General features: G+C 45.2%; 1 protein-coding gene across 2 annotated transcripts in view; it reads left to right on the top strand.

The window, feature by feature from the left end:
* Positions 1-14481, top strand: part of LOC144144804 (DNA repair and recombination protein RAD54B-like) — a 39681-nt gene extending 25200 nt beyond the window's left edge. For both annotated transcript variants that reach the window (XM_077676310.1, XM_077676308.1), the window contains exons 17-23: positions 4872-5033; positions 6961-7087; positions 7713-7885; positions 8507-8623; positions 9450-9644; positions 12474-12542; positions 14253-14481. In XM_077676310.1, coding sequence (XP_077532436.1) covers positions 4872-5033; positions 6961-7087; positions 7713-7885; positions 8507-8623; positions 9450-9644; positions 12474-12542; positions 14253-14351 — 942 coding nt within the window. In that variant the 3' untranslated portion in view covers positions 14352-14481. The remainder of the gene's footprint in view (positions 1-4871; positions 5034-6960; positions 7088-7712; positions 7886-8506; positions 8624-9449; positions 9645-12473; positions 12543-14252) is intronic.
* Positions 14482-14675: the final 194 nt, after the last annotated feature.

Raw genomic sequence — 14675 nt, 5'->3', positions numbered from 1 at the left:
GGCTGCATTACCATAATATTTTTTTTGTCAAAAGGCTCCTGGCAAGTCAAATACCAAATAATGGGGTCAGCTTTGTAATCCGATAGCGTTGAGAGGTGATAATTACTTGAAAATGGCCCCAGCTATTCACTAACGATCTTTGGTTCGGACAAAGGGCAGCTTTTTTCTCCCAAAGCTTATTTCTGATGGTCCCCCGCATGTCTAGCAAGTGTGCCTGACATTTTCAACCAGTTTCCAGCAGTTTCGGTTTCGTTTTTGCATTGCGAAATTCATATTTGGCGCTACTACGCAATTACCCAACTACAAGCTCATTTGCCATGGCGCCTCCGTTGCCCGCTACTGCTCCTCAAAACAAGCATGCCGCTCGCGCTTCCACTTTATCTACGCCTTGCTTCTGCGATAAGAGCTTCCACTGAAAGTCAAATGATAACACCAAGTCGTCGGGTATCAGTTCAGACGAGGAGAACGCTTCCAATTGGCCTTGAACACCGCCAGCTGTTCACCGGCCAGTTTCGGTTTCATACGAGGGTATTTCCGGAAGTCTAGTGTCGCTTCTTAGTAGTACTGTTTATTCTGACAAAGTCTGCAACAGCCTTGTATTTGTTTCTTTTCGAAATTGTTAGGTGGCGCTGCAATGTAGTAGGCTCGTAGTGCTGAACTCGCTTCACAGCCCGACGGCGGCTTGGTGAAAGCTTGCTGGGCATGATTCTAGCGCATCGTACCTTATTCCTGCAAGCAGGGCTACCATAGTGAGTCAGAACATGATAATAAAACGCAAATGAAAGTTCTGACTAATGAGCGATCATCAGAACGTCAACAAGCATCCACCAAAGAGTTTGGTTCTCAACTCCAAGCGGATTTTTTCACATCGCTTGCTTGCCTTCAATATTGTGCCGGTCATAATCATTGACAAGGTGTTTTTACATCCCGTGGAGGCTAATTTGGGCCTTTAATAATGTCAAACCACCAGATTTCTTCTAGAGAACTATCCAAAATAGCAAAACTTGAAATAGAGGTTGGGCTTCACCACATGGCATGGGCACCAGGTGGGCTAACATTTTCTTTTATATCTGACAAATTGTACTTCGCAACTCAATTTTTTTTCTAGGACGGGTTTTTGAAATGTCTACCTACAAAATGTATATTCTCAATTTTTTCTACTACACGTGGTTTATTATACACAACTTACTTTTTTCTTTTTTCTTCGACGCGCGGACAAAAATTTCGAATTCGATAATTTTTTTCGGAATCATTATTTAGGAAAACATTAATAAAACTGGTGTCGTTGGAAAGCGCGTGGAATAATCTGCATTGTATGTCACTGCAATGTGTGCCTAACCAATATGTATAGCACAAAAAAATGTTTTGTTAGACCCTTCAAAATTGGTCAATTTCCCGCGGTAACAAAAGAGTTAAACGGAATTGCCGCTTAAACGGAACTGTAGCCGGTAAGGTGGTCGGTTTTATATTCAAATAAAATCGGAACTAAAATTACCGCCTCACCGTGTAAACGGAACCGAAAATGAAACTTCTTGTCAAACACATTGCCAATAGCGTAGCTTTTCCCGGTTTCGGCTGCTTAGTTTTTGTTTTCTTTTTTTAGCCTTGTTGGCCTGGTAAGCCTCGTCACGTTGGCAGTCAGCCATGTCAGCGCGGTGAATGCAACGTCACAGTTCTTGTTGTAGTCGTTCGGTCTCGATTCAAGTCGCCGAGGTTAGAGGGCTTAGCTCCTGCTGGCTTGTTTGTGCCATCTTAGTGCTATTCGTGCTCCATCAACGCGTTGCCGTCTTCTAAATTCGGTGGCTCGTAAGCACTCGCGGAGTCGAGGCCTGAGGAGCACACCATGCGCTCATGTAAGAAAAGAAAGGACATCATTCTTGACTTCGAAAGCGGCTCTTTGAAGCATTTTTATGCATTTTTTAGGGCACAGTGACAAATTTTTTCCAAATTAACTTTGTGAATGTTACACTCAAACCTCTTGTAGTTTTCTTGCTTTCTGAAAAACTATCAGCTACATTAACGTTCCAGTGCTTAGAGTTCCATGAGTGTGTACGGACTTAAATTTGACGTTTTGCACATCTCTCTCAGTAAACGAAACTGTTAAATGGAACTTATTTTTTCGGTCTCTTGAAGTTCCGTTTATCGAGAGTCTACTGTATTCAGGGGTGGAACAGCTGCGCCTTTTGCGCCATTGAGTGCCAAACTTGTTTGCCTGCTCCATCCTGCGCTGAACTGCCCCTATTACGCCATACTCTTTTATCAGTGGTGTCCTGCACCGCAGACCCCGAATTGAGCCATGAGATACGACCGCCATGATGCCCCGTGCCCGAAAACGTGGCTGAAGCATCGGGCTTTCATTTTTAGTTATGCTTTCGGCTTCATCAAGGCTATGAGTGACTATTGAAGTTGGCTTTTGCTTAGCTGTAAGGTCGCGGGCACCAGGCTCTTTCTCCGCCTTCACATTGGATTTATTTGTGTTGCATTTGCGCGGTTTTGTTTTCCGGTGCCAGCCGCTGCGCCACAATCGATGGAAAATGACCAAAATTGAGTGAAATGCTTTTGTGTCACATCGCAAACAGATACAAAACAAAATAATTTTCGCATGAAAGGTTGTAGTTTATTAGAGGTGAACTTCAATCACTCTAGTCTACCATTCTTGACGAGCGTAGCTCGTCAAAATGAACAAACAGGGTCTTGGACACTTTGTTCTTGCTTGTTAAATTCGGTTTGCCTTCGTTGTGAGGTAATTGCTCATTTTCACCAGTGAACTTTGAAGTTAGATTTGCCCATGTGGAGGATGGTCTATCATTATTTAGGTCTTTGAACACACTCTCGTTATGTAGTCTACAGCATATGTTCATCAACTGTGACGTGCAAAGACAAAGCCGTGTTCTGCTTTGCGCGCACAGAAACCGCCGTTTGATAAAAAAAATGCAAGCAGACACCTTGTTTTAAGGAATGCCACCTTTAGTTTTCTTAACACTGCTGTCTACCAGACACGAAGCGAGGCCTGTTATGTGATCCCCTCCAAACCACCCCGGTTGCACCAAACTCATTTATCAGAGCCGTCCTGCGCCGCAGCGCCTGAATTGACCAGCGAGATACGACCGCCATGATGCCTTATGCCTGAAATTTTACTTAATTAAACATTCCGTTTTTGGTTTCATCACAGCGGTAATGGTTTTGGTTTCATCAATGCTATGAGCAGCTATGTAATTTGGCCTCGGCTTAACCGTAAAGCCGCAGGCACTTCGCGCTTTCTCCACCTTCTCTTTTCGTTTCTTTATGTCGCATTTGCATGGTTTTGTTAGTGGTGTCGGCTGCTGCTTCACAATGAATGGAAAATGACCAGAATTAGTATGTTTTTGTGTCTCATTGCAAACAATAATATTCGCATGAAAGGTTATAGCTTATTGAAGGTGAACATCAATTTAGTTGCCCATTTTTGATGCTTTGTTGGCTGTGACTTTCCGTAGCTGCACGCCTGCTAGGCACTAGACAATATTAATCACGCCTTCTAACATACCCTAATTAAGTAGTCTACGGTGTGTGTTCATCGACACTCTAACTGTGTTCAACTTCACTGGCACTAAAACCACTGTTTGATAGAATAAATGCAAGCAAACACCTCGTTCTACAGAATGCTGCCGTGAGTCTGCCTAAACACTGCCGTTGACATGAAGCAAGGCCTGTTATCTTATCCCTTTCGGTTCTGCGTGCAAGATTTGACCTTTCAGCGCTGGTAACGCGCCGCGCTCGATCGGGCCGATGGTAGATAACTACGCATGCTATGATTGCAAAAAGGCTTTACTGGTTTGAAGTAGGTTCAGGCGCACAGCAGAACACCTTCTATAGTAGGTAGATAAAACGTAAATGGTAGGAGGCTGGTACAGCGGCGTGTAGGGAGGTTAGGGAGGCACCATAATGCTGTGAAATTGATTTGATTGATTGTAGGGTTTAACGTGCCGACGCAACGTAGGCGATGAGGCGCGCCGTAGTGAAGGGCTACGGATTAATTTTGACCACCTGGGGATCTTTGATGTGCGCCGAAATCTCGTACACACGGGCGTTTTTGCCTTTCGCCTTCATCAGAAAAGCGGCCGCTGCGGCGGGGAATCGAACCCGCGACCTCGTGCTCAGCAGCGCAACGCCTTAGCCACTGAGCCACCGCGGCGGGTTGCTGTGAAATAATGCTACATCTGCTCCAAATGGCATTTCTGGTTGCTCCGGACCTGTGCCAAAAGGCCTTTTTGCCTGCCCCCAGGACTGCTCCCAAACCTATGGACCCTGTTCCACCCCTGTGTGAGGTGTACCCTTTGAACTGTGATAATGTGGCCCACTCGCTGAGGCGGAAGGTATTATTACTCCGCATTTTGTAAACCTCCAGATGCAGTACAAGAACTGCGTTACTGGTTCGGGGTAGGTTCTAGTGCATGGTAGAGCACCTAATAAGGTAGATTAGGCAAGGGGCTGCCACAGCAGCCTGTTCCAGCCCCCTGCCATGAGGCCTTTCTGGCTGCTCCAAGTCTGCTCCGAAAGGCAATTTTGCCTGCTCCCAGGACTGCTCCCAAATCCATGTACTTTGTTCTACCCCTGAGTATTGCCCTATATGCCGATCTGTACGAGCAAGCCTGTGAAATGGCAGGCATTGCACATAATGAAAAACCACCCGATCTGTTAAGAAAAATCAGCAAAATAGAAGTGAGGGCGAATATATGCATTGAAAGTTACCTCTGTGATGCAGCACAGGAGGGCGCTTCTCATAGCCTGTGTCTCAAAGCATTCTTTTCATTGCTTGCTCTCTGAACTGCAGTTCTGCTGAGCTCATTTTTGCTGGAGATCAAATCACTGGATCCACGATGAACCCGCAGGCCCAGCTGCAAGCGGAAGCCCACAAGAGCCTGGACCCTGATGCATTGGCACTGGGCCTGGAGCTGAGCTCGGGCAAGCTCTCCGTGCTGGCCGCCATGCTCCACTCTCTCCACTCGGGCCTGCCCCGGGAGCGCATAGTCCTGGTCTCCCACTTCACAAAGGTGAGGAAAGGGGGCAAGGCTGATTGCACTGGACAGGGTCAAGTGTACAGCAGCACTGACAACAGCCGTCTTGATTCTTGTCACAAAGTGGCAGAGCAGACAGTGCGAGGAAGTCGGTGTTAGAAGCACACCCCATCTACTACGTGGCCTTGTTGCGACGTCGTAGTGCAACCAACAGGCATTGCCTTGAAAATAGGGTTGCACTTTTGGACAAGGCGGAAAAAGTTTATTTGACCACAGGAAAGGTTGGTTAGTAATCATCAAAATTACTTAGAAATATGGACTATAACTTGTTGAAAAAGTTAATAAATTATACTCGTAAACCTCAGTGTAAATTCTGTTGTCTAACCTGATAAAGTACTGTAGCGTACAGATATCAGTTGAACCGTACAGCACTGAAAAATTTGTGAAGGGGTGAGCTTGTTGCTATTGGTTGGTTTGGCTTTTTATCAATATGAACTTAATAAAACATAGGCAGAAAGCCTTGATTAGAGGAGACAGCTTAAGAACTGCGAGTTGGGCCTGTTGGTAAAGGTTGATGTGGGGAAAAGTGCGAACAATACTTAGACAAGGAAGGAGACAGGACGGAGCGCTACTATAAGCAACTGAAAAGTTTAACCGTGAACACTCATACATTTACACATACAATCAAAGCCACCATCATCACATAGTGTAAATTGCAATCTACCACGCAGCAAGATCATGAGGAAACAAGAAACCAGTGCATATCACACCACACGTGTACAAACACAGAAAGAAACGACAGTGCACACTCCATCAGCCTTTTTCCAACAAAGACAATTCAGTGTCTGATAACATGACACACGGTTGACTTACGCATGTATCTCCTTCTTTCTTAATTAAAGGGGTACTGACACCAATTTTCGGCGTTAATATTATTGCACAGTTCACTTCCTTTACTCAACAGAATACCCTGGCTGAAATACGAGCGGCCTGCAACACGAAGAACATACTTTAATTGGATTTCATTTATTGTGCTGACGGAACAGCACACGGAGCGGCACTCAGCAAATGGACATCAACGCGATATCGTCTCGTGGTAGCCAAAAGAAGTGACGCAGACAGCGCTCGTCAAAAACTCCTGACGTCACTTCAGGCGTGTGGCCCCGCGAGCGGCAACTGGGCGCCGGCGCATTCACAAACGGGTGCACATAGCCAGAGCTACAGGCATAACCTCTGCCCAGAAAGGCACTGTTGGCAAAAATAAAGTTCCACACATGGGAAAGGAAGCTATACTATAGCCGGGAATTGCAATAGAAGTCACCATCAGGATTTTTATTGAAAGCGGTCATCGAATTTCCGCCGCAATGGTAGGCCTATCATCTTCAGGCAGCTCAGCCGTTCAGCTCCAGAGGCGGCGCGGTCGAAACAAAGCCCCTACCGGTCTCCGCAGCGTTTTGACGTCTGCACAAAGCGGTGAGGTCATGCTGGGATTCTGTCATATGCGCCTTTCGGGATGAAAGCGCAAGAAATTGAAACGCGATTTTCAGGCCGTTCAATGTAACTAATTATTGCGCGCTGAAGTATTTAAAGTGCTGTTTCGGGTTTGCTGAACCATTAATTAAGCATCAATAAAAGCAATAAAAATGGTACATAAAATTTTCATGTCAGTACTCCTTTAATACAAAACACTTCCATAATCTCTCTTATGGCCTACTTTTTGTGTTAGGCAACTTGTTTCCCCATGATCTTACTACGTGGTAGATTGCAATGAGCACTATGTGATGACGGTGGCTTTGATTGTATGTATAAATCTACGTGTGTTCACGATTAACCTTTTCAGTTGCTAGCAGCGCTCCGTCCTGTCTTCTTCCCTGTCCAAGTATTGTTCGCGCTTTTCCCTACATGAGCTTATCCTTTACTCCACCATGATCGAGTGCTAAATCTTTCCGCTTGTGCTTTTCAGACACTAGACATCCTGCAGGAGTTTTGCAAACACAAGGGCTACCCTTTCCTGAGGCTTGATGGGTCAACCTCGTCAACTCAGCGCCTGGAGATTGTCGACCGCTTCAACTCTCCTCACGCAGACTGCTGTACGTATAATGGATTATAGGGCCACATCCCACTCTTTGATGATGATAATAAGGTATAAACTTAACGCAGTGCCTCGGACTGCTGGCATTCTAGGAGTAACGCTTAAGAACAGGAAACAAGTGTCTTGGATCAGGGAATAAACTTGGGTGGGAGACATCATGGCTCGAATTAAGAGGAACTGACAACCAGTAGATTACCAGGGTAACAGAGTGGCTACTGAGAGACTGGACTAAAAATAGGGGAAGATTACTACCTTGATGGAGGGATCAATAAAGAAAATTTTGGGAAAAGGGTGGACTTGGGCGTCACAGGGCAGGCGTGGTTTGAGGTCTATGAAAGAGGCCTTTGTACTGGAGTGCACGGAGTGTCTTACATATCCTATAGAGGAGTATGGCGCTAGTGTCAATGTGACACACTTGCCGCCGCTGTCTGTGCAGTCGTGGGAATTTTGGGAGAAGTACCACTTTGCACTAGCTCCACAATTTGCGTTGCTTGAAAAGTTCGCATGAGCGCGAAAACACGTAAAGTGCGTCCAAAACAACAATGAAGAAGTACTTGTTTGCACGTAAAAGAAGGGAGCACGGCTGTTAAAAAAAAAAGAAAAAAGCGGTGCTGCTTGCGCAGTCGTGTTCCTGCTGAGCTGCAAGGCGGGCGGCCTGGGGCTCAACCTGGTGGGGGCCAGCCGCATTGTGCTGTACGACGTCGACTGGAACCCGGCCAACGACCTGCAGGCCATGGCCCGCGTCTGGAGGGACGGCCAGGCACGCCACGTCTCCGTCTACCGCCTCCTCACCACGGTGGGTGGAGCGGCAACTTCTCGTTTTCACCATAATGCATGGGAATTTGTGGGAATCACAGCCAGAGCCGTGGGCCTATCTGTGGGTTGTGTCAGTGCTTTTCTAAAGAGAGGAGCGACTGCTGGTTTGGAAGCACCAAAGTGCTGGTTTTCTGGGACCGGCAAAAGGCGGCAGCCATGAAGGCCGGTTAGTCTGTTGATGTGATTGTATGTAGCTGACATACTCACTCCTGCTGGCTTGCTTGTCTTTCTGTTTAAAAGGAGTATGACCAGCCCCCAGAAGAGGCCAACATGTTTAAGAGACTACGTGGGTAGCTGAATGACTTCCAGGAAATGGGATTAGAAGTAGGGCGAGACAGAGAGCTTGGTGCAGGGATGAGACGGGGAAATACGAATGAAAAGAACGAAGAGGGATGGCGCAAGGTGGGAGAGGCACTCATTTTGCAGTCGACTAAAATCCAGATTTAGTCAAGTGGGTTTCAGTTACTGTCAGCCTCTCCTCTAATGAGCAACTACTTCACGATTTTGTTATTGAAAGTATTAAACATGCACTCCTTGTTGTAGTGCTTAGGGAACCTGCATTGCTCAGCAGCTCTTGTTCTCCAACTTCACCCCGTGGCAGGGAACCATTGAGGAGAAGATATTCCAGCGGCAGGTGACAAAACAAGACCTTAGCGGGGCTGTTCTGGAGACCAAGAAAGATGCCAGGAGGGCCAAGTTCTCGCTCGAGGACCTCAAGGTATGTGCGTCTAGAGGCTACGACTGTCATGGCTGGGTTGCACCTGGGTTTGGCTCTGTCAAAGTGACCGAGCATTATAAGCTGAATATTCAAGATTATTTGACTTTTGTGCCACTCTTGATCGGAAGGAAATATGAGCTTATACATGCCATTACAAACACTATATTTCTGTGTGTGCATTCATAACTCTGTCTGCAAATGGCATTTTTGCTGACAGCGGAGTTGTGGTTCAGATCGTGCCCACAGGCTCTTGAGGACTTTGACGTCTTAATGTTCTCCTTTAACATATATATACAAGAAAAAAGAGGCCCTTAAAGATCCCCTGAAACTCGTTTTGTTTACAGGCTTTGAGTTGGCTTTGTCAATTTTAATGCTGGTTCAGTTGACCACAATGAACTCCACGTTGTGACACTAAAGTGTTTTTTGTTGCTTCAAATGTATTTAGCCACATTAGCACACACAAAATTTGGCCCCGTCATCATTTAGTGATTGCACACTTTTGCTGCTTTTGTTTTCTTCACATTACGACTTCTGATTTTTTTAGCTTAGCATCCTACTGTGGAGGTCAAGTTTGTGTTGAATCAAGGGAGAGTGGATACTGGCTGACCTCGGACAGGGCAGTTCTTTTCAAAAGCATTACTTCCCTGCAATGAGCTAGACTAAGGCAGCAGACACTGAGGCTGCAGAGGCAAAAGTCATGGCGTTAATGAGCTATATTGGCGAATCCAATGCTTCCGTCACAGAATCTTACTGTAAATGTTTCATGTGAACCCTGTTGTCAACGAGTGCCTTCTCCAGGAGCCACATGGCAAAACGACCTTCGCAGGACTTCTTCACCCTCGAAGAAGGAACCAGCAGCTCCACCCACAGGCTCCTGGGCTGCACGTGCGACAAGGAGAACGAGGAGGACCTCATTGGTGACCCCGACCAGGAGAACCCTTCGGAGGAGTGCGACTTTACCGATTTGCCCGACCGTTCATGCCAGCTGAAAAGTGCACCCGGCCATAACATCATTGGACAGGTACGGCAGGCGTATTGGCATCGTCTTTGTGATGGAAAGACTATTCCCATGAAGCCAAGGATTATAAAGTCTGACGTAATATGCTATGAACCAACTCACTTTGCTTTAAAACATAGGACAGCGTTTGTTCAGAAAAAAATTTTTATTGCCAGAAGTATGAACCAACTCACTTTGCTTTAAGGGGGGACGCGGGTCTTAGAATGGTCCAAAATCGCGAAAATACGCATTTTGGGAAAAACACATTTTTGAAGTCTTTATACCTTCAAGCACCTACTCTAAAAGTTTCACCGCTGAATTTGATCGGGAATAATCTCAAAAACGACTTTGAAAACGCAGCGGGAGCCGCAAAACGCCGAAAACCGGGCTAAAAAAGCTTGAACTTCGCGCGCGCGCCACACTCGAAGCAGACTGCCGGCGGCGGCCATCTTGGGCTCGCTTTGTAGCTGATTTCTTTGTGCGTATTTTGCGCCATCTCAAAATGGCGTCGCATGGGGAGAACGAGCGTTACCGCCGATTTACTGAAGGTCGTTTCGGAGCCGCTGATTGGCAGGAGCACGCGCGCTCGAGTCGAGCCCCCCGTTCCGCGTCTCTGATTGGCCGGCGCCGTTGAGCCGCCATTTTTTTTTTGTTTTGTTTTTGCAGGCGCGCGTTCGCTTCCGCAGTATTTTCAATTCGGGTGCGTTTTCTCTGCCGTTAGTGACTGCGATTCTGTCACAACGTCTTTATGTCTCGTGCCGCAATGCCTGGAGACCTTTACCTCAAGGAACTACGCGCTGCAAGCGTACGAAAACACGATAGAAGACGCCGTAGACGGCGGTGCCGAGATCGCCTGTCACGTACAAACCTCGTCCGAGAAGCGCCGCGTGGAAACGTCCAGATTTAGTTAGCTGTTGTGCTTTGGTTATATTTGTGGGAAAAAAAAAGTCCGCAGCACAATATGTTTGTGCTTCTCTGTAGTTTGCATCGACGTTGAAGGAAGTGCAAAGAAGGAACTACCGTACGTGAAGGTTCAGCAAAAAGTGCAGTTTTCCAGCGCTGTTTACAAAAGTTTTTCATTGCTTGCATAGAGCCTTCCTGGTTATTTTTGGGGTACGGTCGCATACTTTGTTTTTTTTTCTTTAGGAACAGAGTGACATGGCGATTTTTATATTGGGCCATGCTGTAGCAAGAGTTAGAAACTAGATTTTCCTTTCTTAGTTTGCAACGTCATGCTCTGCCTTACTGAGTGTTTCACTATCAGGCTTTTGACCTAGGATGATAAGACTGGTATCATTTAATTTGCAATAAATAGATCTAGCAGGTGATGCTGTTTGTATGATGCTGTTTGTATCACTCTGGTATCCATCGCCAAATCGAAGTCCACCTGCAGCTCTACAGTTTATTTTGTGAGGTCACGCTCTTCCTTGCGTGGTGTTTCCTTATCTTACTCTTTAGCCAGGATAACAAGACTGGTATAATTTAATTTGTATTGAATTATACTAGCAGCTGATGCTATTTGTATCACTGAAGCATTGGTCACCAAAGTGCATTTCACCTACAGCCTTGCTGTAGGTTTGAGATGCATAGCAGGACAATCTCTAGTTCTGGGTGGCTGCTGTGCTTTAGTCTCATTGGTAGCACAAAAATAACAGCAGCACATGGTATTTGTGCCTTTCTGTATTCTGTAAAGACACTGAAAGAAAAGGTGAATGAGGATATACAGTTTCTGAAGTGTAACAGTAGAAAATTTAATTTTCCTTCGCAATTTGTACGGTATTCGTGCGAATTTATGTCAATCTTTCCAGAGGTATTTTTGTGTTACAGTCACATAGTTGGTATGCTTTTCTTCGTGAAGAATAGAGCTACAAAATGATGCTATTTACATTGTTGTAGCTATGCTGTAGCAAAAGTTACCGTGATCTAAAACTTCAAATGCATTTTTCTCAGTTTCTTTTTTTGCAAGACCAAGCTCTGCCTTACACGGGGTTTTTTGTAATGTTGCTCTTAGGCTAGGATGACAAGACTGGTACCATTGTATTCGTACTGAATTGATCTAGGGGGTGATGCTATTTTTATTGCTCTGTCATTGTTTCCCTATTTGCAAAAATTAATAAAAATGAGGCAATTTTATACGAATTGTTGATATCAAATGTTCACCTCTTTCATGCTTTGCAAAAGTCTTCGAAATGAATAAAAATAGCATAGCCCCCCAGAGTAGACCTTTGGCATTAAGTCCGTATAAATCATCATTGAGTTTGCTAAAGCGAAATTGCTCTAAACCCCCGTAAGAAATGCCTCAAAAAATAAATTTCAAAGTGTTGTATTTCTTGAACAAATAAAGCTATGTTAAAACTAATTACATATTTGAAATCAGTGTAAAAAACTGCTTAAGACTGCCAATTTTCATCTAGCTGGCACTAATAATAAAAAAAATTGTCTAAAGACCCACCTCCCCCCTTAAAACATAGGACAGCGTTAGTTCAGAGAAAAATTTTTATCGCCAGAAGTGTTTTAAACTGCTTTTTCCCTATGCCCACCCGGTAATGCACATTTGGAGAACAAAATGTCTCCAGAGTTTACCTTTTAGTGTTTTAGCTTACGAAAAATCAAGGTGTACTCCCTCATTGTTTCAATTTGTCTTACCTCTTGGTTGGTTTCCACAAAGCATGAATGGCAACAGAAGAGTACTTACACTGCAGCCACGTTTATTTGAATTTGTTATTTTAATAGGATTTCGTAGGAGTTACAATGCCCAAAAAGAAGATCCATGCAGTTATTGTGCACAGTGCACGCGACTCAAGGGGCTGCACTCTCATTCACGATGGCAATTCTTGGCGTGACTCATTGCAGAAGCTTGGCATGAGTGACCTGATGCGGTGGGAACACATCCCAGGTCCCATTGGCGGCCACTTTCTCCAAGTAGGTACCGCATGGGTATCCACAGCATGGTTCCCACAATCTTTGTCACTGCTGGCCAAATTTCTTTGTGCGCTTTATTACACTAGGAACACACAGGAGCAACAAGGAAACAGCTGTGAACAGCACTGTACAACACTAGAGAGCTGCCAGATCACTGCGCTTACGACAACAGCAGCGACTCTAAACCACTTAAATAAGTGCGGAAATGTTGATGGCCATTAGAAAAAGACACCGTAACTTGGAGTTACTATTAACAACGACAAGCTTTGTGTCTTAGGTGTGCGTTTCAACAGGAACTTAACAAAACTGTACAGAGTCTAGCTTAGAAGCGAAGCGTCGACAATTTACACGCGTGTAGAGGACAGTCGGAAGCACTATACGCAATCAATGGACATCACCTTGTGCAGGATATTGGGAGTGGAAAACTCGCCAACCAGAAAGCGAAACATGGGAGGAAAGAATTTTAGGCAGATTGCTTATGATTTTAAAGGAGCCATGCAGACAAAATACGAGCTTGGCTCATTAAAAAGATTGCTTTGTCATGATAACTATGACACTAATTTTATCGCAAACGTCACACAAATAATGGAGATACGAAGCAGTGGCAACTCCCCAACCACTTTCTGGTGATTCCTCTAAAAGTTTACAGAACTTTGTTTGTAGGATTGGTGGCTGCTGACCAAGGCCGCTGCCAAGAAACATGGGCAATTGTACATGGGGCCCCTCTAGTTCTATTTGACCATATCACTTTAATGCTAACGTGCAGTTAAAGGGACTCTGCAACACTCTTTGAGCAGTGGAAGTAAATCTGCGCAACGTTTAGATTACACTGCCAGGAATTCCTGAGCCAAATATTACACGTGCACGTGAAGCGGTGAGCGAACAAATCGCTGTGGAAGACGCGGAAAAACCAACCACGCTCTCTTCAATGTTCGTCATTATGCACCCCTGGCATGGTCTAAGTGACGTCATTGCGGCCATGGCTGTTGTATTGGCTGTCGCTGGTCAACTTTGCAGCTTATTTCTTGCATTTCCTATGACGATCCGCCATCATCAGTGCTGTGTACCAACCTCTTCTATGCCTGAACTTGGCGTTTCAGGCAACCATGCCTGCTTTTATGTGGCACCAGACTGGAAGTAGACCCCTCCACGTTGCGGAGGAAAGGAAAAGCTCCCCCCGGCCAGTGATATATCGAAGGCCGCCAAAGAGAACGCCGCGAACCGCCCCCCTCTCTGGGAGAGAGCACGCAGCTTTCATTGTGTTGTCCGCGGTCAAGTTGAGAGAGAACAATTATGCACGATTTCTAATCGTGCATAGTTTCGGTGATAGTGAACGGATTTTCATAATTCTTGTGGGAGGAGAGTAGTCGATGATAAGTGCTGCAGGGTCCCTTTAACACATTGATAACCACGTTTTTAATGGTGGACCACATGATGCCATTCCTGCCCACAACATGTCACTGTGGCATGAACTTTGAACATTCTGCCATATTTCTTGCATTTTTTCAGTTAGGAAATGTCCTTATTGGCTCTCATGAAGCTGAGTCAGCTATCAAAGGCTAGTCCTTTCAAATTAGACAAAGTCGTATTTTGTCTTCATGGCCCGTTTACGTAAAGATACAGCTACACACACACACACACACACGAGGAAAAATAAGAAACCCTGATACCTCAAGTGTCCTGAGAAGTTGTTTTGTTCTTCCTTTCTAGGACCCCCACCTGGCTGCAGCGGAAGACAACGTTACCTTCGTTTTTCGCAACGTTGTGTCGAAACCCCGAAACGAAGACAATGTCACTGCACAACCATAAACGTTTGCGTTGCCTCTTATGTTGACCACACATTGTTAACATGTTTGCTAATCATTTCATATTGCTAGTCAACATACCCGCGTTCATGTTTTTAGTGAGACTGCAATAAAAATACATTGTTCAACGATTACACTTCTTTGTGATGTGAATCTCAAGCGCAGCTGTTAGGATAGTTTCCAACAAACTGCCATCCCTTATATGTCACAACAGCTCTTGCTGTAATGGTGCAGCGCTAATGTGGAAAACTGCACAAAATGAAGTTCAGCACTGACTCTCAACTCCTATTTTTGGTTCAAAGCGTAATACATAAGGTGTTCTTTAGCA

The sequence above is a fragment of the Haemaphysalis longicornis genome, unplaced genomic scaffold (genome assembly GCF_048455015.1).
Source record: "Haemaphysalis longicornis isolate Haplotype H1 unplaced genomic scaffold, Haemaphysalis longicornis Haplotype H1 scaffold_7, whole genome shotgun sequence".
NCBI classification, from domain to species: Eukaryota; Metazoa; Arthropoda; class Arachnida; order Ixodida; family Ixodidae; genus Haemaphysalis; species Haemaphysalis longicornis.
The sequence above is the reverse complement of the archived record's forward strand: the minus strand, read 5'-3'. Positions and strand labels throughout refer to the sequence as shown.